Source organism: Palaemon carinicauda, chromosome 44 (assembly GCF_036898095.1).
Source record: "Palaemon carinicauda isolate YSFRI2023 chromosome 44, ASM3689809v2, whole genome shotgun sequence".
NCBI classification, from domain to species: Eukaryota; Metazoa; Arthropoda; class Malacostraca; order Decapoda; family Palaemonidae; genus Palaemon; species Palaemon carinicauda.
This window is the reverse complement of record NC_090768.1, coordinates 27,108,596-27,136,167: the sequence shown is the minus strand read 5'-3', so window position 1 is coordinate 27,136,167 and position 27,572 is coordinate 27,108,596. Positions and strand designations below refer to the sequence as shown.

Genomic DNA, 27,572 nt, shown 5'->3' with positions numbered 1-27,572 from the left:
GTAAAGAGTCTGGACATCTTTCAAGTAAAATGACGCGAACACTGACTTGCTTCTCCAAAAAGTCGCGTCCATGATACTTTGCAGAGATCTATTTTGCTTGAAGGCCACGGAGGTTGCTATAGCTCTAATTTCGTGCGTCTTAACCTTAAGCAAAGATTGGTCTTCCTCACTCAAGTGGGAATGAGCTTCTCGTATTAAAAATCTGATAAAATATGACAAAGCATTCTTTGACATAGGTAAGGATGGTTTCTTAACCGAACACCATAACGTTTCAGATTTACCTCGTAATGGCTTAGTACGAGCTAAATAGAACTTAAGAGCTCTAACGGGACATAACACTCTTTCCAGTTCGTTGCCTACGATCTCTGATAAGCAAGGAATATCAAAAGATTTAGGCCAAGGACGAGAAGGCAGTTCATTTTTGGCCAGGAAACCAAGTTGAAGAGAACAAGTGGCTTTTTCTGTAGAAAAGCCGATGTTCTTACTGAAGGCATGAAGTTCACTGACTCTTTTAGCCGAGGCCAAGCACACCAGGAAAAGAGTCTTAAGAGTGAGATCCTTCAGGGAGGCTGAATGTAATGGCTCAAACCTGTCTGACATGAGGAACCTTAGGACCACGTCTAAGTTCCATCCAGGAGTAGCCAAACGACGTTCCTTAGAGGTTTCAAAAGACTTAAGGAGATCTTGTAGATCTTTATTGTTGGAAAGATCTAAGCCTCTATGCCGGAAGACCGAAGCCAACATGCTCCTGTAGCCCTTGATCGTGGTAGCTGAAAGGGAGCGAACTTTTCTCAGGTGTAAGAGAAAATCAGCGATTTGGGCTACAGAGGTACTGGACGAGGATACAGATGCTGACTTGCACCAGTCTCGGAAGACTTCCCACTTCGACTGGTATACTCTAATGGTAAAAGCTCTCCTCGCTCTTGCAATCGCACTGGCTGCCTCCTTCGAAAAGCCTCGAACTCTAGAGAGTCTTTCGATAGTCTGAAGGCAGTCAGACGAAGAGCGGGGAGGCTTTGGTGTACATTCTTTACGTGGGGCTGACGTAACAGATCTACTCTTAGAGGAAGACTTCTTGGAAAGTCTACCAGCCATCGAAGTACCTCGGTGAACCATTCTCTCGCGGGCCAGAGGGGAGCAACTAACGTCAACCTTGTCCCTTCGTGAGAGGCGAACTTCTGCAGTACCTTGTTGACAATCTTGAATGGTGGGAATGCATATAGGTCCAGATGAGACCAATCTAGAAGAAAAGCGTCTATGTGTATTGCTGCTGGGTCTGGGACTGGAGAGCAATAGATTGGAAGTCTCTTGGTCATCGAGGTTGCAAAGAGGTCTATGGTGGGTTGACCCCAAGTCGCCCAAAGACTCTTGCACACGTCCTTGTGGAGGGTCCATTCCGTAGGAATTACCTGACCCCTCCGACTGAGGCAGTCTGCTAAGACGTTCAAGTCGCCCTGGATAAACCTCGTCAACAGGGAGATGCCTCGATCTCTTGACCAAATGAGCAGGTCCCTTGCGATCTCGTACAGCGTCAGGGAGTGGGTGCCTCCTTGCTTGGAAATGTATGCCAAGGCTGTGGTATTGTCGGAGTTGATCTCTACCACCTTGTTTCGAAGGAGACTCTCGAAGTTCATCAAGGCCAGGTGGACTGCCAAAAGCTCCTTGCCGTTGATGTGCATGGTCCTCTAACTTGAGGTCCACAGACCTGAGCATTCCCGACCGTCCAGGGTCGCACCCCAACCCAAATCCGACGCGTCCGAGAATAGTACGTGGTTTGGGTTCTGAACTGCTAGGGAAAGTCCCTCTCTCAGACTGATATTGTCGTTCCACCAATTCAGGCATGCCTTTACTGGTTCGGAGATCGGGATTGAGACCGTCTCTAATGTCTTGTCCTTTTTCCAGTGAAAAGCTAGATGGAACTGGAGAGGTCGAAGGTGTAGCCTTCCTAGCAAGACAAACTGCTCCAGGGATGATAGAGTTCCTACTAGACTCATCCAATTCCTGACTGAGCATCGTTCTCTCTTCAACATCAGTTGGACTTTGAGCAGGGCTTGCTCTATTCGGGGGGCAGACGGAAAAGCCCGAAAAACTGGACTGCGAATCTCCATCCCAAAATACAGTATAGTTTGGGATGGAATCAGCTGGGACTTTTCCAGGTTGACCAAAAGTCCCAATTCCTTGGTCAGATCCAATGTCCAATGAAGATCCTGCAGACAGCGATGACTGGAAGAGGCTCTGAGAAGCCAGTCGTCCAAGTATAGGGAGGCTCGGATTCCCGATAAATGGAGGAATTTTGCTACATTCCTCATAAGCCTCGTAAACACGAGAGGAGCAGGACTTAGGCCAAAGCACAGGGCCCGAAACTGGTATACCACATTGTTGAAAACAAACCTCAGAAAAGGTTGGGAATCTGGGTGTATGGGGATGTGGAAGTATGCGTCTCTTAGGTCGAGAGAGACCATCCAGTCTCCCTTTCTGACCGCTGCTAAGACTGATTTCGTGGTCTCCATGGTGAACTTTGTCTTCGTAACAAAGACGTTGAGTGCACTGACGTCTAGCACCGGTCTCCAACCTCCTGTCTTCTTCGGTACTAGGAAGAGACGGTTGTAAAACCCCGGTGATTGAAGGTCCGAGACTTTCACCACCGCTCCCTTCTCTAGCAAAAGAGACACTTCTAGTTTCAGGGCTTGTCTCTTTGACTCCTCTCGGTACCTGGGAGAGAGGTCGATGGGGGAAGTCGCTAGAGGAGGTTTGCGTACAAATGGAATTTTGTACCCCTCTCTGAGCAACCTCACAGATTGTTGGTCTGCGCCCCTCTTCTCCCAGGCTTGCCAGAAGTTCTTCAGTCTGGCTCCTACTGCTGTCTGAGGCTGCGGGCAGTCAGACTCTGCCACGTGAGGACTTGGCTCCTCTCTTCTTTCCTCTCTTTCCCTCGGCACGAGTACTTCCCCTGCTGGGAGCTCTGCCACGAAAGGGCGGAATAAATCTGGACGCCGGAGTGTCTATCCTAGGTCTTGCAGAAAAGGATGTCGAAGGAGTCCCTTTGCGAGCAGAGGACGCAACCAAGTCATGGGTGTCCTTCTGCACGAGTGAAGAAGCTATGTCCTTAACCAATTGTTGCGGGAACAAAAACTTAGATAAGGGAGCAAAGAGCAGTTCAGATCTCTGACAGGGAGTAACTCCTGCCGACAGAAAAGAGCAAAGGGACTCTCGCTTCTTTAGGACTCCCGACGTAAAAGAAGAGGAGAGCTCATTGGAACCATCGCGGATGGCTTTATCCATACAGGACATAATAAGTAAGGAGTCATCTCTATCAGCCGATGAGATTTTCCTACTTAAGGCTCCCAAACACCAGTCAAGGAAGTTGAAAACTTCAAAGGCTCTGTAAATGCCTTTCAGCAGATGGTCAAGGTTCGAGGAGGACCAACTAATCTTCGAGCGTCTCATGGCTAGGCGGTGGGGAGAGTCTACAAGGCTTGAGAAGTCGCCCTGGGCAGAGGCAGGGACTCCCAAGCCGAGAACTTCTCCCGTGGCATACCAGACGCTCGATCTAGACGAGAGTTTAGACGGAGGGAAGGCAAAGGCCGTCTTCCCCAAACTCCTCTTGGTTTCCAACCAGTCGCCTAAAAGCCGTAAAGCTCTCTTGGATGAGCGAGAGAGCACAAGTTTTGTAAAGGCTGGCATGTCAGCAGGTACGCCTAGAACAAACTCAGACGGCGGCGAACGAGGAGCAACAGCGACGAAGTGATCGGGAAACAACTCCTTAAAAATTAACATGACTTTCTTAAAAGTCCATTGATGGAGGAACTGTTCTCGGTTCGTCTACATCCGAAGGATGATCCTCAGGCTGAGGGTCAGCAACGTCCTCATCTGAAGGATCCTCATCTGACAACTGCTGAGAAACAAGCAAAGGGGTTGGCAATGCTTGACACGCAGCGTCCACACGCACTGGTGCATTAGTAGCTGACCAGGACGCAACGTCATGTAACTGCTTGACAGTCTGTGAACTGTCAACAACAACAGGTGCGTGAGGACGCACGGCGTCCACTCGAGACTGTTTTGACTGCCTAGTCTGAGCAGTCAAAACAACTCTAGACTGCGGTGGTTGACGCTCAGCGTCAAAACAAGTCAACTCCGATGGTTGGCGAACGTCCTGAACGTCAACAGGAGCATTAATAAGTGGCCTAACGTCCAAATGCGGCTGAAAATCCACACGAGACCGCATCGAGTGAGGCTCTACATAACGTGACTGACGTGACTTAGCTACGCCAACGTCAACAGGACGCACAAAGGTTCGTTTGGGCGGCTGAAGGCCAGGATCTCGATGAGATAAACGGCTAGGCTCAACGAGAACCTTATCGGCAGAATAGTCTTCCATAAGGGAGGCGAGCTTAGTCTGCATGTCCTGCAGTATAACCCATTTAGGGTCCACGGGAATGGGTGCGGTAAACGACGGGGTTAACGTCTGAGACGGCACAACCTTGCCTACACCAAGACTTTCTGAGCCTGTGTAACGTTGCTGCTTAGGCGGCGAGCAGTCATCCGATGACTGCAATGGGTCAGAACTGTCCCAATGACTACATCCAGGACGCTGGACCTGTCCTGAAGGGACCGACTTTCGCTTAAGGGGCCTAGAAACCTTGCTCCACGGTTTCTTATGCGAAAAGCCTTCGGAAGACGAGGAGAAAATGGGCTCTCTCGTCTTATGGTAGGGGCGATCTTGGTGAGATACGCCTGATACCAAAGAGGGAACGTCTGTTCGCTGATCAAGGCCTCTCGAACCCATAAGTCGTACGACATTACTTCTCCCCTGGACTTGGGAGCTTGCAAGAGGTCTCGGACTAGGTGAACGACAGGCACGAACAGACGAACCCTCGGTCGCAACACTGTTCACAACACTTTGCGCACTAATCACTTTCCCACTATTTTCCGCTGTGGCACTCTGACACTTAAGCTCTTTAACGTCAGCCATGAGTTGATTACGATCAGTTGCTAACGCTTCAACTCTTTCCCCCAAGGCATGAATAGCACGTAACATGTCTTGCATAGATGGTTCCTGAGTGCCAGAAGGGGGGTTAGGTACAACCACTACAGGGGAAGGATTAGGTTCAGGGGCATGTGGAGAGGAAAAATCTACTGACCTAGAGGAACTCCTCCTTACCCTATCTCTCTCTAGCCTACGTGCATACTTATCGTATTCGAGCCAATCGAATTCCGAAAGGCCCACGCATTCCTCACACCGATCTCCCAATTGACAGGTTTTACCCCGACAATTGGAACACACAGTATGTGGGTCGAGAGATGCCTTTGGAAGATGCCTATTACAGTCCCTAGCATTACACTTACGAAATCTAGGTACTTGTGAAGGGTCAGCCATTTTGAATTAGTCAAAGAAAGTCCAAAAAACAATCCAAGTCATCAACAATTAAATCTGTTCAATAAAGAGTTCAAGAGTTTAAGTTGAGGAAAAACACCTGCACTGCGAAAGCTCAAACCAAAATAAAGTACTTCACCAAATATGTTGAGAAAACTCCAGGTTATACAGCGAGTATTGATACGTCTTGTCGTCAAGGTCGACAGAGAAGAATTGAAGGGTTTGTTTACATGCAGGAGTGGTATCTAGCCGATAGTTGGCGCTGGTGGGCACACCCGCAACCTTCATAGCGATCGCTCGCGAGTTTTTGAGTGTGTTTTCTGTCGAGCCGCTGAGCAGCAACAGCTATTATATATTCACCGGCTAAGTTAAATATTTAAAAATACCCTTTTGAAAAGAACACACAACATCGGAACAAGAGGAAATATATACACACGTTTCGTAACCAATTTAAAACTCCTTTGAAATAAATATATATCACTTCTTTTTTAGTTCTTCTCTTTGTCTACAAAGCTAGAAAAATGTGGTCTCCAACCTATGTCCTATTATAAATATTAATAGTAACTATCCACTACAAGATGTTTATGACATTTTGTTGAATTCAAATTGTAATAATTAATTCTGGCAATAAACACCCAGTGAACAAATCCAGTTCTGGTTTAAAGAAATACATCAAATAAGTGTAATCACTATATTTTCTAGAGAAACTTTTATATAATGGTAAATTATACTTGATTTTCTCGCATCGGTCACTCTAAAATTCAAATATACCATACTGATACAAAGAAAGACGCTGCCCATACTGAAACTAGCTGCCAATGCTTTAAAATTGTCAAATTATTTGCACACTGAGATAATGACGAGATAGTTAACTCTCCTCTCAAAATAAATTTTCTAAATTCCTCAAAATATACTGCAAAGACGAGGGAAAATGTATGGCATACATTTAGTAAAAACGTAGAGAGTACGCGATACATTTTACCAGAGCCAGTTTTGTTCTTTCTATATTGAATATATCATCCACAATAGTTGTCACAGACCCTTCTTCATTCTCAAAGTCTAAAGTATGCTTAAAAGACATCCCATTAATTGTTAACTACCCTAAGCTCAAAAACATTATGTGAATAGTAAAGACAAGATATCAAGATATACCATTAGGTTGAAGCAAGCTCTACTCCTATGCCATTTTACAGAAACGGAGCGAGTTGTACCGACGTGTTCGCTCTACATAGGTAAAATAGCTTCATGATCGGTCAGGGTAGAAATGTTTCTTTGGGATATTCAATGTAGTCACAAGTTCAATATTTCATACATTTTCAAAAGTAAAGGGAGGAAATGACAGAGTAAAGAAACTCTTCTTATCTAGGTGATATTTTGTTCAGTTACCGAACAAGTCAATACGGTGAAAGAAGACGAAAGCTTTGCTTGAATTCTAAAAATTGAAACAACGATGAGTTGACAGACGTCTTCCAAGACTAGATTAAGAATGCAATGAAGATACCTGATGGCAGGATGCATTCAAAGATTTCCGAGTACTAAAGCCGATGAAAATACTGATACAGAGAGGGGTGAAAATATTGACTGAAGAGACTCGACAAGTAAATTAAAATCCATCAGTTGCAGCTTTTGTCAAATTGATTATAGATCAAGCATCAGTGAAGGAATTCTTAACCCTTTTACCCCCAGGCTATTTGGAACTTTCCAACCCTTAACCCCCAGGGGTTATTTTTTTTTCAAGCACATTTTGCAGTATATTTTTTTTTAAATTGCTCTAACAGCCTTAATTTTCGTCATAGAGAGGTCAGATTGGTCTCATTCTCTTGGAAAATGCCTGAAGTATCAAAAAATTATCAAAAATATGCAAAAAAAAATTTAAATAGCAGTTTTTTGCAAGGACATACCGGTACGTCCATGGGGGTAAAGGGATGAGTTTTGTGAAACGTACCAGTACGTCCTTTGGGGGTAAAAGGGTTAAGGCAACACAGCAGGAAGCTATTAATTGGGAGACCCACCAAGGTACAAAGGGCTCGTTGGATAATGCACGTTAGGTCAAGCTTATAACGTCTATTAACACCAATCTCGTCAAATGAGCTGCGACCAATCTCCCCATAACACATCCAAACCATCAAGGTGAACCTAAATCTTACCTATGATCGCCAACCAAGATTCCAATCCAATTAGAATGGGAGAGATTACACGAATCTCAAAAAGGCTTCCACATTTCTAAGCACTTTAAATACAATCTTATATAATCCTATTGAATTTCCAGCAGTCACCATAATTAACACAATCACCTACAAGTTAGGCCTAAATCTAAACTGGAATTAACGGTAATGTCTAAGTATTACATACAGTAATTTCTAAAGATAATAAAATTAGAAATCACCACTTACAGATTTCACGTAGCGTATTCAGTCAAATCATTATGGAGTGAAGCGCACAAGCAGACAACCTTCTAGATGCCATTAACGTGAAAAGCAACAATCTAAAAATGTGCTGCGTATGCTAAGCGAAAAGATCGCACCACTGGGCCTCTGATCCAGCAACTTGGAAAGACATACGACATAAACCGTGCAAATACACCGAGGTCACTTCAGGCTAGAGTTATCATGGTCGCACCTGAAAGCGCGAGTTGCTTTTACTGGTTACTCAGGCTACAGTCGAAGTTGGGTTGCCTTCACTGGCCAGAGGATATATTGCCCTTCCTATAGCGAATTAAATTAAATATAAATATTCAGTAGACAATATCATCTAATTAATATACCACCCATCATTACTCCTTCTCCACGGGACCAACGTCTACAATAATAGGCATGTTCAGGGTGACGGTGCGGGACTCGGTGGCCGTCGCAACGGTGTTGGTGTAGTCGTATCGCAGGATGAATCCCACGAATGCTCGGTCGGCGTCTGCCTTCGGAGTCACGAGGAGGTTCACGCCGACCTTGTTGGCTCTCCGCCATGCGACCACTCTGTGGGAGAAGAAATTGCATTAGAAGTTTTTTTCCGAGTCAGGCTACACAGAAGGGAATACATACATACATATACCAAGGCACTTCCCCCAATTTTGGGGGTACCCGACATCAACAAACGAAACAAAAACAAAAAGGGGACCTCTACTCTCTACGTTCCTCCCAGCCTGATAAGGGACTCAACCGAGTTCAGCTGGTACTGCTAGGGTGCCACAGCCCACCCTCCCCCGTTATCCACCACAGATGAAGCTTCATAATGCTGAATCCCCTACTGCTGCTACCTCCGCGGTCATCCAAGGCACCAGAGGAAGCAGCAAGGCCTACCGGAACTGCGTCACAATCGCTCGCCATTCATTCCTATTTCTAGCACGCTCTCCTGCCTCTCTCACATCTATCCTCCTATCACCCAGAGCTTTCTTCACTCCATCCATCCACCCAAACCTTGGCCTTCCTCTTGTACTTCTCCCATGTTTTAAGTGATAGGAAAAGGGGGATGCACACATTCCTGGGTTTTCTACGCTAAATAACAGTGTTTTAGGGAGCGAGTGTCGAGAGCCAATCATACTAGGCCCCAATGACCAATGACTTTTCCTTAAGATTTAAATTTGATTTACAAAAGGGGAGAATTTGGCCAAGAAACAAATACATTGAAGAACCAAGTAATCACGGCATTACCATAATCTTTACAAGTACTTTAGAACGATGTACATTGGACACCAATTTCTAGAGGCTGTACGTGATTTGACCCAGCATGGCGCAAGGGTCATTCTGGCATGTGGTGAAGTAAAGGCAGTGCAGAAGATGGCTGGTTAGATCACATGACCCATTTGTACGAACAACATTAGGAACTTTCTCTTGCTCGAGGGTACAATTGGGCCCACTGTTCTATCTTATTTCTCTTCCTCTTGTTTGTTTAGTAGTTTTTAATGTTGTTGCTATTCTTAAAATACTTTATCTTGATTATTTATTACTTATCTTGTTTATTTATTTCCTTATTTCCATTCCTCATTGGGTTATTTTTCCCTGTTGGAGCGCTTGGGCTTTTTCCCTGTTGGAGCGCTTGGGCTTACAGCATCCTTCTTTTCCAACTAGGGTTATAGCTTGGCTTATATTATTATTATTATTATCATCATTACTAGCCAAGCTACAACCCTAATTGGAAAAGCAAGATGCTATAAGCCCAAGGGCTCCAATGGGGAAAAATAGCCCAGTGAGGAAAGGAAATAAGGAAATAAATAAATGATGAGAATAAATTAACAATATATCATTCTAAAAGCAGTAACAGCGTCAAAACAGATATGTCCTATATAAACTATTAACAATGTCAAAAACAGATATGTCCTATATAAACTATTAACAATGACAAAAACAGATATGTCCTATATAAACTATTAACAATGTCAAAAACAGATATGTCCTATATAAACTATTAACAATGTCAAAAACAGATATGTCATATATAAACAATAAAAAGACTCATGTCACCCTGGTCAACATAAAAACAGTCTTAATGGAAGATATTCATATACTGTAAAATTTCTAGAGTAATTTGTCTGAGTAGAAAATAATGTCTACTCGTGCCTCCTTTTAGGTAAATTCAGATTGATATTGTCGGTAATTCATGTCCAGTTTCTGGATACTGTTTCGATGAGTTTGATCTTTTAAAATGTCTTTTCATCGACTGCTATACAGCTTTACACTCCTCCCCTCCTGCAGACACTCAAAAGTGCCAAAGAGGGAGGAATGGGATGTATGTGGAGACCTTTATTTCATAGTTCTAAATACAATCAATACGTGTTAAGGTCGAAGGTCAAGGTCGAGAAATAAGCTGCCACAGGGAAGGTCTACGCTTAACTGAGTGCCCCTCTAGTTTCCCCTAGAAGTATTTGTGATTTATTTCCCACCTTTAAAACCCTACATATTTACATATGCTGTTTCTATATATGTTGAGAGAGAGAGAGAGAGAGAGAGAGAGAGAGAGAGAGAGAGAGAGAGAGAGAGAGCCCTTTCACATAAAACCTGTGAGAGACCAAGGTATTCAATATGTAACAAGACAGGTGATACACTTTTTTTATCTACTGCTGTTAAATATTGTCAGACGTAAACTGCCTCCAAGTGACATGTGCTCATCTATCATGGATGCAAGGATTGTTTACAAGTACTTTACACGCTCTGTACGAAAATAAAGTTCAGTGAATGGTGGTCCATGGAATCATAGTTATTTTGTTCAACTCTATAGGATCCCTTTTTTTTATCAAAGGAAGTATATAAGATTGCAATTCCCAGACTGCTATTTTAGTTATGCATTATAGATCCATCAGCCAACACAAAACTGTTTATCAGATCTATTTTTCACGGGACAATATCGATCGGCATATATTTGTGACTGGATATTTAGTATGTTGGCAACGAATAATACACGGTCTCAAGTGTTTTCTATATGTTGGACTGTTGTGCAATAGTATGCGATTCTAAGCGGGTATGTAAATTTTTTTGAAATAAAAGAAATTCTTGTTTTTAACTACATAGACCCCCATATTTTGATATCGTGAAGACAGAACAGGATTAGAAATGAAACTATATGGGATTACACTGACATGTGTGGATGAGATCATGCTGAAGGGTAGATGGAGATAGTTTTAGACATGCTCTTCACACTCCCCAAGACAGATTAGTTCAGCAAACGTTTGACATGGCTCGACAAGGCACTAGAAGAGTTGGAAGACCCAGGCCGACATGGCTGAGGACTATGATGCATGAACTAGATGATGAATGGAGGAGTATCGATTTAAAAGCTCAAGATAGAGACGACTGGCGGGGTCTAACCAAGGTCCTTTGCGTAGGACCTCGGTGATGGTAAGAAGTCTCAACTCCCCAACAATTTCAGCCGTCTTTGTCTAGACTTATATTACTGTCCTGAAAATACCTACTCCTGGGTCCAGTGCATTCGTAAAGTAACGAACATTCTACCATCTAGAAGATCTGCTCTTCTACCTTAACATAACCAAAGAGTTTTAAAGGAAGAATTCACCTGTGTCTGCAACTAAATCAAGTGACCTCGTTTAAAATCAGTTGCATTTTATAATTCAATTTTCTTAATCTTTTATTTCAGTTTTCCTTTCCCCATATAGGACTCATTAACACTCTTGCTATTTGGCCCATAATAATAATAATGATAATAATTTCTTGAAATGTATTGCAGTTTCTCTCATAGCCCTTAGACTTTTATAATATCCTGCTGTAACAAATAACAGTTAACATTAAGAATATCCTGTAACAATGAAAAGTTAATTACATTAAGAACATCCTGTAACAAAACCCAGTTATAACAACATCTTGTAAGAGATAACGGTTAATAACATTAAGAACATACAGTAACAAGAAATGGTTTATAACATTAAGAACATACAGTAACAAAAACCAGTTATAACAACATCTTGTAAGAGATAACGGTTAATAACATTAAGAACATCCTGTAACAAAGAACGGTTAATAATATTAAGGACATCCTGTAACAAAGAACGGTTAATAACATTAAGAACATCCTGTAACAAAGAACGGTTAATAACATTTAGAACATCCTGTAACAGATAACAGTTAATAACATGAAGGACATCCTGTAACAGATAACAGTTAATAATATCAAGAACATCCTGTAACTAATAATGGTTAATAACATATACAGTACATCCGACTTACTGAGGATCATCCTTATATGTGGAATTGGAATCCTGGTCGTCGTACTCGGCAGTGTCGTCGCGAGCCGCCAAGACCAGCTGTCCCTGGGGCAACGCCACTTCGGCCGAGAGGGTCAAGTCATCCTTCTCGCGGGGAATCTCCACCACGCGGACCAGGCTGCTCGTGTTTAGGCTGGCGGCCTCTGCTAGCTCCTCGCCTGGAATTATTCACGAGGGTTAAGATCGCAACGCAGAGAAGGCTCGTATATAGTGACATCATTTATCGTATTGGAAATATCAGATACGTTATTGTTATTATTATTATTATAAACCCTTGGGCTTATAGCATCTTGCTTTTCCAACTAGGGTTGTAGCTTGGCTAATAATAATAATAATAATAATAATAATGATAATAATAATAATAATAATAATAATAATAATCATGTTGTTGTTGTTATTATTATTATTATTATTATTATTATTATTATTATTATTACTGCTGCTAAGCTACAACCCTAGTTGGAAAAGCAGCATGCTATAAGCCCTATAAGGGCTCCAACAGGGAAAAATAGCCCAGTGAGGAAAGGAAATAAGAAAATATACAATATATGAGAAATAATGAATAAGTATATAATGAAAATCATTAAAAACATTGGAAATAAACAAACTATATATGAAAAGTAATCAATGAAAAATATACAATCTTCAAAATCAGTAATGGTTAAATAGATATTTTAAGTATAAACTATGAACAGTTAAAAATAAAAAAAAAACATCAATTTAAAAAAAGGTTCAATGAATTTCAATTTAATATTGGAAATATAAATTATAAATTTATTAATTATAAATTATAAAATATAAGTTAAAATTGTAGTGGTTGAAGAACCACTACAATTTTAACTGATTGAATTACTTTTTTTTACGATAGACTGAATGGGTCATTCAAATCGAGTACAGAAACTAAAGGCTGACACAAGCCTTTTTATAGTTTATATATGACATATTTTATTTGCTATTGTTGCTGTTTTTTTAAATATTCTATTGTTAATTTTTTCTCATATCATTTATTTCCTTCCCTCAGTGGGCTATTTTTCTCTATCAGAGCCCTTGGGCTTATAGCATCTTGCTTTTCAAACTAGGGTTGTAGTTTAGATGATGATAATAATAATAATAATAATAATAATAATAATAATAATAATAATAAATTTCACAATAAATGTAAGGAATATACTATTTTTTTTTCTATGAATTTTCCCTGTTGTTCATATTGCTGCTTCTCCAGCAGCTTGGTTTAATCAAAACTTACCCTTAAAAGTTTTGAAAAAATTTTCCCCAATTTTTTAGCTTCAATAAATACATCCTCTTACCAGTAAAGGTAAAAATCCTAAGTTTAAAGGTCACTCATGAATGGCACAGGCAAATGACAAGACCATATCCTAGAAACTGACTATAATGTACTGTATACATATCAAGCTAGGACCAGGGAGGGACAGGCAAAGGCTGCTGATGATTCAGCAGGTGGACCTACCTATAGGCTCTCCCACACTCCCCATTCCTAACTCACGAGGGAGGCGAGGTTGAGCAAACTACAGGAAACTACTGAGTTTGAGTGGGTCTTGAACTCCCGTCCTGTAGACCGCCGTGCATGGACATTTCCTTCCACACCCAAAACCTTGCAATTCCACACTCTACAAAGGCAGCTAAATTAGATTGTGAGGCAGAAGAATGAACAGGTTGTACTGATCTTAAAATCTGAAGAGTCAGTGCTTCTCACCCTAAAGATAGTAAAAAGTCACATATTATGTACGATTCCCTTAACTTCTGAAGAAGTGAACTAAGTTTCAACTAATTTGGATCATTTTCCATTAGGTTTCAGATAAGTTCTTGCCATTTGCTTGCAAACTCAGTCACTAACTTGTCTCACTATAACGCTACTGGGGTTTATGAAGGCGCTCGTACATTCAAAGTTAGTACGAGTCTACACGCTATGCAACCGTTCCTGTTTCAAGGGTTAAACAGAAATAAGCTGAAATTCCCATGGATTCTCCAGCAAGACAAAACAATAAAGAGGAAAACACAGAAACAGGCGATCAAAGTGAGGAAGTATTACCTTTTCAATTACGTACCCTAAGTAAATTCAGGAGTATCAAAAATAGAGTTGGAGCAAATGTTTTTATGTTGACCAGGCTGACATGAGTCTTTTTATTGTTTATATATGACATATCTGTTTTTGACATTGTTAATAGTTTATATAGGACATATCTGTTTTGAGGCTGTTACTTTTTTTAGAATGATATATTGTTAATTTATTCTCATCATTTATTAATTTCCTTATTTCCTTTCCTCACTGGGCTATTTTTCCCCATTGGAGCCCTTGGGCTTATAGCATCTTGCTTTTCCAACTAGGGTTGTAGCTTGGCTAGTAATAATAATAATAATAATAATTATGTCACGGACAGTTTACACACAGCAACTCTCAAACTTCATCATGGATAGATTCAAGGAATTGTCATCTCAGATTCAAAAAAGACTGGAGATTCAGGCTCACATTTAGTGCCTCTTCAACAGTCCTAGATTGTACAAGACAAATCGGTTGCCTAAACCCGTCTTGGATGGCGGTTTAGTAGCCGACCTTGATCCAATCATTCCGCCTAGTAAAAAAAAATTCTCTCTACTCTGGTTATGAAAGTTGGTTAACTGGAGATGATATTTGTAATTAATCAAATAGAGACTGTAATTGAGTTACTTTCCTTCAGATTCTATAATAGGGTTTTTTTTTCATCACACAGAAGAGAAATTTGCAAGTCGTCAGTATTTTTAATGTATTTTCAGATTATCTACCTAGATTAAAGCGGTATGAGATGGGACAGTCAAAGAGTTATGACCCTAAAGAGAACAGGTATGTACTTCTGTGGTAGGTTCGGTTCCACAGGCACAAAAATTAAAATCAATTTCACTCGTATTTTGGGACCTGTGTTGGATGGAGTTAACACTGAACTAGTAACTCAAGAAGCGAACAGAACTCAAAATGATGTCCTGCAGTTGGTATCTAGTCATACCCAACTCTCCAGCTGTGGGTCAGATTTCTCCAAGCTCAGATGGTCCAACGAGGTAAACATTCCAAGAGGATTGCCAACATAAAAATCTCAGTTTCAACTAAAGTCCTGTAGGGGGTAAAGCATCAAACTTCTTCCCCGTTTGGGAAAGACTACATCCTGTCCAATGGGTCTCGGTTGCGGTTAAAGAAGGCTACCTAACACTACCGATCGCCAGCTTGCTTTCATCGAATAACCCAGTCCCGTATCTAGGTTAACTTTCCAATACTGCAACTAGAAACAGTGAAACTTGAAGAGCTCTTAAACAAGTTGTACTTGAAGAGCTCTTAAACAAGTTGTTTCTTGTCCCCAAAAGCTCAGATATCTAGATATCTCAGTACTCAACAAGTTTAGACTGTTCGCATAGTTTTCCATGGAAACACACTCAACAGTTCTGGGAGCAATCAAACAGGACTGGATGTTTTCGACAAACCTCTCGGATGCATATTTTCGCATGCCAATTTTTCTACGTTCAAGGAAATACCTTTGGTCAATAGGTGAAAGATGTATCTCGTCAGAATGATGACCCCCTTCACTAATTGGATAAAGTTATAGGGAATACAAGTGCTTTGATTGACTAATTTTAAGCAATTCACAAAAGAAGATTCGAGATTTGTTACCGAGGTTGCTTGGTCGGCTGTGAGTCTAGTCAGAGTCAAGAATTTCCACCTATCTCATTCATAAGATATTATATTTGGGAATGATAATCGCATCAGTTCCTTTTCAGGTTTTTCCTTTGAAGAGGAGGATTCAAGTCCTTCCTTCCTTTTTGCTACGGAGATTCAAGACACATCACTGTGAATGTTGGGGAAGCTCCTAGGAACCACGTCCTTCTCGGACATCTGAAAATAAGGGTCTTTCAATTTCATCTCGAGTTGCATTGGGACAAGGCGACAGATTTAGATACTGTTTCTATGCCACCAATGGTAAATTAACTTCTCTGATTTAGTTGGTCACACGATCACAGTAGCAGCGAGTCTTTAGAGTTGGAAATACTAAAACTATAACTGTTCACAGATGCATCACAGGATGTGTGGAGAGCAACTCTCATCCATTTACTTCTCCTGGGGAAATGGGCCGGCAGGAGACATAAACACACATCAATTGTCTAGAGTTACTTGCAATACCAAGACTCCTTAAAACCAGGAAAATCTAGTAGTAAGGACAACAGTGTCGGTGTTCTCGGACTATATAACAGCCCTAGCCTAAATCAGGAACCAAAGGAGGAGTACAAAATTGGCTACCCTGTATCAGGCAGCAGACGAGTTATCACAGCCGGGCCTAAGAGGAGCCACTTTGATTCCGCAGTTCCTTCCGGGGAATTGAAAAAGACTAGTATTTTACCAAACGAACAGTCTCTGCATCCCTTGATTTGTCAGGAGAATAAGAAGTGGCGGGCCTGCACAAACAGACTAGTTTGCCACATCACTGAACGAAAAGACAAAAGTCTTTCGACGGCTCTTTGTGTATTCCCACCATTTCCAATGATTCAGCAGGTGCTAAAACACTTCAGGCGCTCCTTGAACAGCAGAATGACGCTTACAGCCCTTTTCTGACCACAGGGAGAATGGTTCACAGACCTGTAGCCACTTTTACTGTACGGAATATATTGAAACAGCCACAGCAAAGGCGGCGACTCCCTATACTCCTCGCAGTTATGCTCCCTTGCAAAAACCACATGATGGGGTCCACTTCTGGTCTGCTCACATACCTGCCACAATGGCAGCCTTCCTTAACCCTTTTACCCCTAAGGTAAGGTTAAATTTTGAGCACGTTTTGCTCTCTATTTTTTTTTAAATTGCTCTAACAGCCTTAATTTTTGTCATAGAGAGGTCAGGTTGGTGTCATTCTTTTGGAAAATGCCTGAAGTTTCTCAGAAAGTTATCAAAAACATGCAAAAACATATAAATAACAGTTTTATGCAAGAACGTACCGGTACGTCCTTTGGGGGCGAAAGAGATAACAGGACAAAGCAGCATGTCTGATAATGGGGGGGATATTGCAGATCACACTCTAAAAAGAGAGAATAAAAACAAGTCAAAAACACTGCAGAGTATGTTTGTATGCAGCTACATCCTTAGTCAAAGCGAGGCTTGCTCTGCCTATCAATCAACTAGTATATCTTGTTAAAATTCCTGAAGGCCATTTTAGCTTTGCAGACGTCATACTCCTACTAAAGGGGGATTGTTTGTATGTCGTGTAGGAGCTAAACTCTCTCTCTCTCTCTCTCTCTCTCTTGGTCCAATGACTGATCGATTTGAAGTTTTCTGGCATCCTGACATCGAAGGTCATTGACGTCGAGAGACACTCAATCCAATGACTCGCGTCCGTTCACATAGATCTATAGAACGTTTATTCGGTTTTTTATTGGAATTTCCAGTTCCTTTCTATAAATATTCATTGGTCACTTGAGCTACAAAACGTTAACATAAGTTGGTCGACACATTGTGCCTTGGCCAGGGATTTTGTTACCGATGGGGTCACAGTTAAGAAAAAAGTTATTTAGTTAATTTAATACTAGTTTACAATTCTCCTTTAGCTATTTCACCTTTCTGCTGGGCTGCGAGATAGGCCTCCGGAACGAAGGGCAGGAGGGCGACCGTCATGTCATGGGGCGTGGGATTGCACAGCGAAATCTGGACGTTCGTCTCCTTCTCGCTCTTCAGTTCCACTTGCCGAACCATACGGACTTCGGGCACGTGATAGCTGAAATGGAAATTGTCAGGGTAATATATGCGTGGTGGTGAAAATAAAATATTATAACCCCTCTGAATTGCATATAAGTCTGTAGCCCTGTGAATTTTTAAGCAGAGTATTGTTATTATTATTATTGTTACTAGCCAAGCTACAACCCTAGTTGGAAAAGCAAGATACTATAAGCCCAAGGGCTTCAACAGGGAAAAATAGCCCAGTGAGGAAAAGAAATAAGGAAATAAATAAATGATGAGAATAAATTAACAATATATCATTCTTAAAACAGTAACAGCGTCAAAAGAGATATGTCCTATATAAACTATAAAAAGACTCATGTCAGCCTGGTCAACATAAAAACCTTTGCTCCAACTTTGAACTTTTGAAGTTCTACTGATTCAACTACCCGATTAGGAAGATCATTCCACAACTTGATAGATCTAGCTAGGTTAAATTAAAGCAGGCAACAGTAGTAGTATTATTGATAGCTAAGCTACAACCCTAGATGGAACAGCAGGATGCAAAAAGTCCAAGCTACAACAGGGAAAAATAGCCTAGTAAGGATAGGAAACAAAGAAATAAACTATAAGAGAAGTAATGAATAACTTAAATATTTCAAGGACAGAAACAACAAAAAAATATCTTTCATATATAAACTTTAAAAACTTCCAAAAAGATGAAGAGAAATAAGATAAAATAGTGTACCCTCAAGCAAGAAAACTCTAACCCAAGACAGTGGAAGAAGATCATGGTACACTAAAGAGAGAGAGAGAGAGAGAGAGAGAGAGAGAGAGAGAGAGAGAGAGAGAGAGAGAGAGAGAGAGAGAGAGAGAGAGAGAGAGAATTTCTTTATTGAAAAACCATTACTTTACAGCACCTCCTCCTTTCACCACACTTAGCAAGGTCTTATTGATTGAAGTATGGCCTGAAATACAATCATGGTAATAAACCTCGATAACGACGAATCAAGAGAGCTATGGAAAGAGTAACGATGGGAATAACACCGAGAAAGAAAAAGAGCAAACTAAAGTAGAGGATATTCTAACAACATGTAAGAAAAAATTAAATGCACATGGGCAAGACATATAATGAGAACGACACTCAACAGATGGACGTTAAGAATAACGTCTGCTAAAGAAGGTGATGAATGCAAGAGTTGATGGGAGAAGTACAAGAGGAAGGCCAAGGTTTGGGTGGATGGATGGAGTGAAGAAAGCTCTGGGTGATAGGAGGATAGATGTGAGAGGCAAAAAAGCGTGCAAGAAATAGGAATGAATGGCGAGCGATTGTGACGCAGTTCCGGTAGGCCCTGCTGCTTCCTCCGATGCCTCAGATGACCGCGGAGGTAGCAGCAGTAGGGGATTCAGCATTATGAAGCTTCATCTGTGGTGGATAACGGGGGAGGGTGGGCTGTGGCACCCCTAGCAGTACCAGCTGAACTTGGTCGAGTCCCTTGTCAGGCTGGGAGGAACGTAGAGAGTAGAGGTCCCCTTTTTTGTTTTTGTTTCATTTGTTGTTGTCGGCAACCCCCCAAAATTGGGGGAAGTGCCTTGGTATATGTATGTATGTATGTAAGAATAACAGAATGTGTCCCTAAAGATTGCAATAGAAACAGAGGAAGGAAAAGAAGACCATGGATTGACGAACTGAGATTGACGAACTAAGAAAATTTGCGGTAATAGACTGGAATAGAAAGACCATAAACAGACACAAGTGGAAGGACATGTCTGAGGCCTTTATGCTACAGTGGACTAGTAACGGCTGATGATGATGATGATGATAGTTCAGTTTAACCTCGTCGTAATAAAAGGTATTTCAGTTCAAATCGACGGAATCCGGTTTATTTCCGCATTTACTTTCCTCACTATGCTATTTTTCACCTTTTGGAGCCCTTGGGCTTATAGCATCCTGCTTTTCCAACTAGGGTTATGGCTTAGCTATTAACAACAATAATAATAGTAATAATAATAATAATAATAATAATAATAATGATAACAATAAATTGTACATTATTCTATCATTCAACGGCTCATACAGCAAGAGGTAACGTCCCTGACTGGTGAACGCCAGACTGACTTTCGAGTCCCACTCAACCTTGTTAGTTCCTTTGATCGCAACAACCTCACCATCCTTGTGAGCTAAGGATGGGGGGTTTGGGAGAGCCTATGGGTCTATCTGCAGAGTCATCAGCAGCCATTGCCTGGCCCTCCCTGGTCCTAGCTTGGGTGGAGAGGGGGCTTGGGTGATGATCATGTATATGGTCAGTCTCTAGGGCACTGTCCTGCATGATAGGGCAATGTCACTGTCCCTTGCATCTGCCATTCAAAAGCAACCTTCAAACCTTTAAAACCATGCTTAATCATCATCATAAATACGTGGCCTTGATTAGACTGGACCGCTGATTTCTAAAGCCCTGTCTACACGATCGAGCATGGCCGACGGGCAAACAGTGATACCAGGCCACAATAGTTAGTAAGAATGAGGGGTGATGACGTCAGAAGCGGGAAAACTAAAGGCAGGGATCTGGCAACACTATATGATGCCAGATTCCCGTCAGTGATTTTCCCGCTTCTGACGTCATTAACCCTCATTCTTACTAACTATTGTGGTCTGGTATCACTGTTTGCCCGTCGGGCATACTCGATCGTGTGGACAGGGGCTGGGGCCTCTGGTGTCATTCACTGTCCAAGCTAAACTGTGAGAAAACCCCTTTAGTTATGCTATGAAGTAAAAGTTAGATGGGTTTGGACAGCAAGATGGAAGACACATAGCTATAACAGAGGCAAAGCAGAAGGATTTCCGCTTATAAAGTGACTTATAGGTTCCATATACACATACCATACACAAGTAACTCCTTACAACCAGCTTTCATACATAAAAAACACATATTTACATTACTTAGCTTCTATTCGAAGTGCAGTACTGAATCTATTCACATGTAATGACTGACATAAACAAGAAGTCTTATTTTTCTCTTAACTTCACTCCGTATTTGAACTTCAATGTATTTCATTCAAAATCTAATGGATTTGTCCTTGGGTCATACCCCACATGTCCACCAAGTTTTTGGCAATGTTCACAAAGAAAAAAAAAATATATTACAATTATTACTGCCGCGTACTTGTACTTTGATGTAATTCATCCAAAATGTTACAGATTCATTGTTGGGTCATAGCCAACACGACTACCAAGTTTGGTCAAAATCAATATGTTAGTTTTAGAGTAAAGTTACAAACAAATAAATAAACTGGGGTGAATACTGGTCCTTCGCAAAACCTTGAATTTGGCAAAGGCAACGTGGAATGTGGATATGGAGGAGAATGCTGAAAATACATTGGAGAGACCACATGTCAAATGAAGAGGTATCAAGAATAGTTGGAGAAGAGAGAATATTATAGGAGGTAAATTTGAAGAACAAAGACCCAGAGGACGGAAAAAGAAGTCAACGCTAGATGACCTTGAGGGAGTGAGAAAGAACCGAGAGCTAAAAGAGGTGGCCATACATAGAGAATTATGGAGGGCGACTAATCTATGAATGGACCTGCCTTAGGGAATAACACTACAGTCATAGTAGTAGTATCAAGGAATGCTAGAACCTACTCACAAGGCACCGAGCTGGATCTTAAACTTGATCGAAGAAGGGTTATACTCCGGCTTCGAGAGGTTGTGCTCGCAGTAGCGGCAACGCAGGGAGCGCTTCACCAGTATGTGTTTGTGGAGCGGATACAGGGAGTCGGTCTCCTCCGGCTGCCACTCGGGAGATGCCATGCGCTGGTCCATCGTCGTTACTGGAAACGAGACTCAACGAATCACAACTTACAAACATTTGGAGACACATACACAAATCGAACTGAAACCATAAATTTCAGATACAATACGATAATGAAATGCTATAATAAAACAATACAGTATTATATAACTTAACCCTTTTACCCCCAGGCAATTTGGAACTTTCCAACCCTTAACCCCAAGGCATTTTTTTTTCAAGCACATTTTGCAATATATATTATTTAAATTGCTCTAACAGCCTTATAATTCGTCAGAGAGAGGTCAGGTTGGTCTCATTCTTTTGGAAAAATGCCTGAAGTTTCTCAAAGTTATCAAAAATATGCAAAAATAAATTTAAATAGCAGTTTTTTGCAAGGACGTACCAGTACGTCCATGGGGGTAAAGGGATGAGTTTTGTAGGACGTACCAGTACGTCCTTTGGGGGTAAAAGGGTTAAGAGGCGCACAAGGGATGGAGATGCAAGTGAATCCTATGGCTCTTTGCCATATTTCCGTCCGGCAACCCCAGGGCAGGACACCACGTACAATCGGGGTTTTCTCCATCGCAAAAACACACCTCTTTATAATCTTAACAGAAATTCCAGCTATGATCGAATCATACTATTAAAGATGAGGTTTTCTATGTGCGCGAGAACATATTTTGTTTATTCCTGACTTCCAACTCTTGTCTACACTGCGCTGATTTCCCTTGCTCTTAAAGCCGTTGGCTTTTTCAACTAGGGTTGTAGCTTGGCTGATATCATTATTATTATTACTAGCTAAACTACAACCCTAGTTGGAAAAGCAGGAGGCTATAGCCCAGAGGCTCTTAATAAGGAAAAGTAGCCCCGTGAGGAAAAGAAATAATTAAATAAACTACAAAAGTAGTAATGAACAATTAAAAGAAAATATTTTAAGATAATAATAATAAAAACAATAATTGTTGAAAATAATAAAATCTAACTGCCAAAAAGACATTAAAATCTTCAACTGACTAAAGGTTACATGGTGGAACTCACACCGAGCCCTATATGCACGGCTATATTAGGTCGCATCCCTGTAACTATTAATAGTAGAGTTTAGGGCAAAGGATAATGTGAGAACCCAGGACATCGAGGCAAACACATGCCTCTTCTTCGACTGACCTTTCGAGAGGTCGACTTCCTCCGTGAATATGTTGTCAGGAAGTCCGTACACCTCTTCTTCGGCGACGCAGGGGGCTAGCTCAGAGGTCAGACCAGGATCCCCCTAGAAAAACAAAGAGAAATTTAATGGATGTTTTTGGTGTTCCACAATAAAAACCTTATGTTAAAATCTACACTTGAACATTCAAAATATGTATCTAGACAAAATAAACTACTTTACACTTCTGTAATTTAAGAGACTTGAGTGATAAGTAAACAAGTTTGCTAACTTGAAGAGACAGTTTGATAATATCTGTCAGTGACATGTAGTGTATATGAGCCTAAGTTGATACTAGATTGATAATTGCACTTCTTTAGTTGAATAAGATTCGCTTTAAAATAGCCATTCTATGACACGAGAGAGAGAGAGAGAGACCCACCTTGGACGTCAGTGAAGAAAAGGACGAGAGAGACTTCCGCCCGATCATGGACGTGGAGGAGAGGCTGAACTTCTCGGAGAGGCTCAAGTACGAAGACTTCCGGAAGGAGGACCTCTTCCGCTCTCTCTCCACTTTCTCGCGCTGGGCGACCGAGCGGTAGTGCTCGAGCAGGCTCTGCAGGTATTTGTAGTGGACGTTATCCTGCTCGGCCCAGCCACCAGTCGCTGCAAGATATGGTGACGACGATGTTAAAAATGCGGAGGAAAATTGTGTCTATAATCAGTTTAAATAGCTACACATGCTTGTCATTAGTAATAGTTAACTATTGACACCTACTAGGAAGGAGCTTCTAACATCACGAAAGTACTAACTGCTAGGAATTAACTATCATAAACTAACTGTATCCTATACAGTGCTGTAAGAAGGTCATAAACTTACAAATACAACTGAAATCATAAACCTTCAATATTGTATAAAATATTCATGAAATATTGTAATAAAACTAAACTATATAAATAAGATGACATTTGCAATATGAAACTGGACTCTTTGTTGAATCTTGCAGCTGAAAATCATAGGCATGTGTTAGGTGAAGCCTTGAATTGAAATCACAAATTTTAAGTAATTTGTATTTTTCCTAACAATACTTACCTTGAAACACTTTATAGGAGATTACTGGTAACTCCTCTCCGACGACCAGATTTTTACGTAGTTTCCCCCTACTTCCATGTTCTATACTGTCCTGAATAACGGGAAATAACATGACCTGGGGGCATTGCCCAGGCAGGTCGCCCGTCTTTGAGAAGCTCTCCCCAGTAAGTTTTCTGGTCGGTTCGTGAACACACGTGCTTCACGAAGCTCCTCATACTCCGTGCGATTCCCTTTGTGTTTGGTTCCACGTGCTTCCCACGTGATCGAGATCTCTTAGTGTGTGTTTAGTGCTTTCACTACGTGCTTTTGATTTCGCTCCCTTGTGCTTTCCTAGTGTTTTAGTGCTTTTCCTTTGTGGCTTGCTTGTGTCTACGGCCCTTTGTGTTGCGTTATGGAACACGTTCGCCGTTGTCCTGGGCCTAGGGCCGGTAGATCATGCGGGGCTTTTCTGTCTAAGCCCGAGGTTGACCCGCATACGTTGTGTACCTCGTGTAGGGGTAGAGCTTGTTCGCCGTCGGATAAGTGTTCCGAATGTGCCGATTGGCCCGAGGTCCAGTGGATAAAATTCCGTACCAAAAAGAAGAAGGCATCGAAGAAGTCCCCTAGGAAGACTAGCGTTTCTTCCCCTGCGACTTCAGCAGGAGAAGGGTCAGGTAGGGTACATCCGCCTTCCCCTACCCAAAGTAAGGGGCGAGGTAAGTCCAAGGAGAACATGCAGTTGGCTCCTCTTTCCCAAGAGAGGGAATTTGTGGGCGGTCCTTCGTTGGCCAAGGCAAGTCAGGCGACCGTAAGTGAGTGTAGTGGGGGTCCGGGGGACGTGGCTCTCTCTCATAAGGGCCACGTCTCGTCGAGGGACCCCATGTGGTCTAATAGTGTCCCTTTTTCTTCGTCAGGTTCCTGGGTGGAAGTTCCAGGGTCATCAGCGACGAGTGGTGGCGTCGGAAGAGAGGAGTCCCCGCAAGAAGATCCATTGGCTTGGGACGTGCCGAGGACTCCGATGAGGTCCCCACTGGACATGGAGGAAGGCCTTGGCGGGGCCTTCCCCGGTTTGGAGGGCCCGTCGGGATGGTTGCCGCCGAAGACTTCGCTACAGGAGAGTCTCCCCATTCCTTCTCCGTCAGGGGTACGGCGTAGCCCCAAGAAAACGCAGTCACGTGCTAGGTCACGATACGGAGGTCAGTCTTTCTCGTCAGGACGTGACTCTTCGGATTCGTCAAGCAGTGAACGGAGGAGACGACAGAGGAGGAAACGAGATCGGTCGGTGCGGAGGAACTCCCCTTTGCGGTCTCCCACAAGATCTCGGGACAGGGTGAGTCCCAGTTCCCCTCCTCCCAAAAGCAGGAGAACAACTCCCCCAGTAGGGACGTGGAAACGAGGTCGGTCTGTGCGGAGGAACTCCCCTTCGCGGTCTCCCACAGGATCTCGGGACAGGATGAGTTCCCGTTCCCCTACACCCAAAAGCAGGAGAACAACCCCCCCAGTAGGGACGCGGAAACGAGCTCGGTCTGTGCGGAGGAACTCCCCTTCGCGGTCTCCCACAGGATCTCGGGACAGGATGAGGCCCCGTTCCCCTACACCCAAAAGCAGGAGACCAGTCTCTCCGAAAGGGACGTGGGTGTTTGTCCCAGAGAACAACTTTAAAGTCTGTTCCAAACCTATTGGTTCGACACATGAGCGGGCAGGAGACAGTCCCCCTAGAAGGACCTCCACGTGCCGCGTCAGGGAGTCACCAGATGAGCGAAGGGCTACATCTTGCAGGCCTAAGACCCGTCCTGGAGACGTTTATCCCGCCCAGCGCAGGGGGCCGTCGTCTAGGCCGGGCAGCCTCGACAGGTCTCCCCATCGAGACCCCAGAAGGGGAAAGGATACCTCCGTCGATCTATCTCACGGAGGACACCTTTATATCTTAAGCCAAGCACTGGGGCATCAAAGACCATTCAGGGCTGTGTAATGCCAATGAATCAACCCTACATGTACTCTTACATTTGGTATCATTTTAACTTCTAAAATCAACCGCACAACTTCCATACAATAATATATGAATGCAAAATAAAAAGGGTTTAAAACGATTAGAAAAATTTAATAAAATTATCTAAATATTCCCCCATCATATCTCCTAAAAGTTTGTCCTGGAGAAACTGAGTTCTCTGAAGATTGAAAACAGGACAATCAACTAAAATATGTTTGATATCTAATGTCACTTGACAGTAGATATCAAACAGAATTTGAATGACAAAAAGCTTCCCAGAACCTACAAAGTTCGCAAGTTGTGGACTTTCCATTAAGAAATACCTAATTTCTACTAGCACCCACTGGTATCAACTAGGTATGATTTTCATCTCATTCTTTTTTTTTTTATTCTTTATATATATAATTAATAATTCTCTCCTTCTACAATGGACAAATTTCCTTTTTATGGTTACAGGGCTTACCCAAATAGTAGGCAGTTGGCTCGCACTAACGATGACCAAAGCCGATCGTAAAAATTCGTAAAGACAAAGAACCTACCGACGGTTTGGTCGCTGAGGTTGACGTCTCGGGACGTCCACCGGCAGCTGGTGCAGGCCAAGTAATAGACCTTCCTGGAGACGGTCTTGCTCGAGTCGTCCGGATTAGGGGCCTGGATACTCGTCGCCCGAGTGGACAGCGTGTGGCCGCAGCTCGGGCAGTCGAAGCAGTTGGCGCATCTGTCGGAAGCGAGAGTAAATTTTCCGTCGATTAATTTGCTTCATGTGAAAGAGGGGTCAAGTGGAAGGATAAAAAAGGAATAAAGATGCAGAAAAAGGCTAAAAAGTGGTAGAAATGGAGAGTAGAAATCTGAAGAAGGAAGTAAGTTGCAGACGAACCTTGAATGATGCATACAATGTGCAGCCTGAGGAGCACTGAAGGCACTAGTTGACAAACCTTCTCTGTACATTACTTACATACTGTACACACACACTCTCTCTCTCTCTCTCTCTCTCTCTCTCTTTCTGTCTAGTTTATTTCAATGTGCAGATCAATAAACAAAAATTAACAATTAAAATTGAAAATATCATATATATATACAATCTATTCAAAAACAACTGAAATAAGATAGTTATAGCAATTCAGAAATATGACGAGAACACGTCACTTTAAATCTATACATAACATAATTTATAATAAAAAAAGTCCAAAGACTTAATGATTTAGAAATATAATGTAATGCAATACCCTGTCAAATTCTCTCTCTCCTGTAATATTTAATTGCACACTTCCCTGTATTCTTTAATTATTTTCAAATGTCCATAGAATCGTTCCTTTCTCCTCTCGTCTACCTCAGCACTTTGAAATGGGTAATAATATGGTCAACTCTATAGATAACTAATCCTCCAAAAGATTGACAACGATTCCTTCATAAAAGTTCTTCTTTTTCCTTTTAAAGGTTAAAAGTAAAACAGATTCTCCCAGCAATACTGTGCCCTGCTTCCACACCTTTTTATAATGGTCCTTATTCAGTTTTTTAAATAAATTTTTGTGCTTTATACAGACCAAATTCTGTAGAGTACTTACATTCATACATAGCAATAGATTAAATGGCAGAACATTACTCTCCTTACAGAAATATGTCAAAACTTGTGTATGTCATCTCTCAAAAATGACGACTAAACACATTTAGATTGATACACACACACAATTCCTCTCACCAGGATATAACTACTGTACTCCCTGCCCTCCTATCAGAGGGACGGGGAGAGCCGAGCATGACCCAAAAAAAAATTAGTGTATACCTATCTATATATATACAGTACAGCCAGACAAT

The 27,572-nt window shown here is 41.9% G+C and overlaps 1 protein-coding gene across 1 annotated transcript in view; it reads right to left on the bottom strand.

The window, feature by feature from the left end:
* Window positions 1-5,771: 5,771 nt before the first annotated feature.
* The window catches only part of LOC137634472 (dynactin subunit 4-like), a 54,946-nt gene continuing 33,145 nt past the window's right edge, over window positions 5,772-27,572 (bottom strand). The window contains exons 3-9 of the mRNA XM_068366892.1: window positions 26,297-26,475; window positions 23,138-23,361; window positions 22,719-22,821; window positions 21,411-21,594; window positions 17,664-17,821; window positions 12,043-12,238; window positions 5,772-8,343 (exon numbers count right to left, since the gene is read on the bottom strand). Coding sequence (XP_068222993.1) covers window positions 8,148-8,343; window positions 12,043-12,238; window positions 17,664-17,821; window positions 21,411-21,594; window positions 22,719-22,821; window positions 23,138-23,361; window positions 26,297-26,475 — 1,240 coding nt within the window. The 3' untranslated portion in view covers window positions 5,772-8,147. The remainder of the gene's footprint in view (window positions 8,344-12,042; window positions 12,239-17,663; window positions 17,822-21,410; window positions 21,595-22,718; window positions 22,822-23,137; window positions 23,362-26,296; window positions 26,476-27,572) is intronic.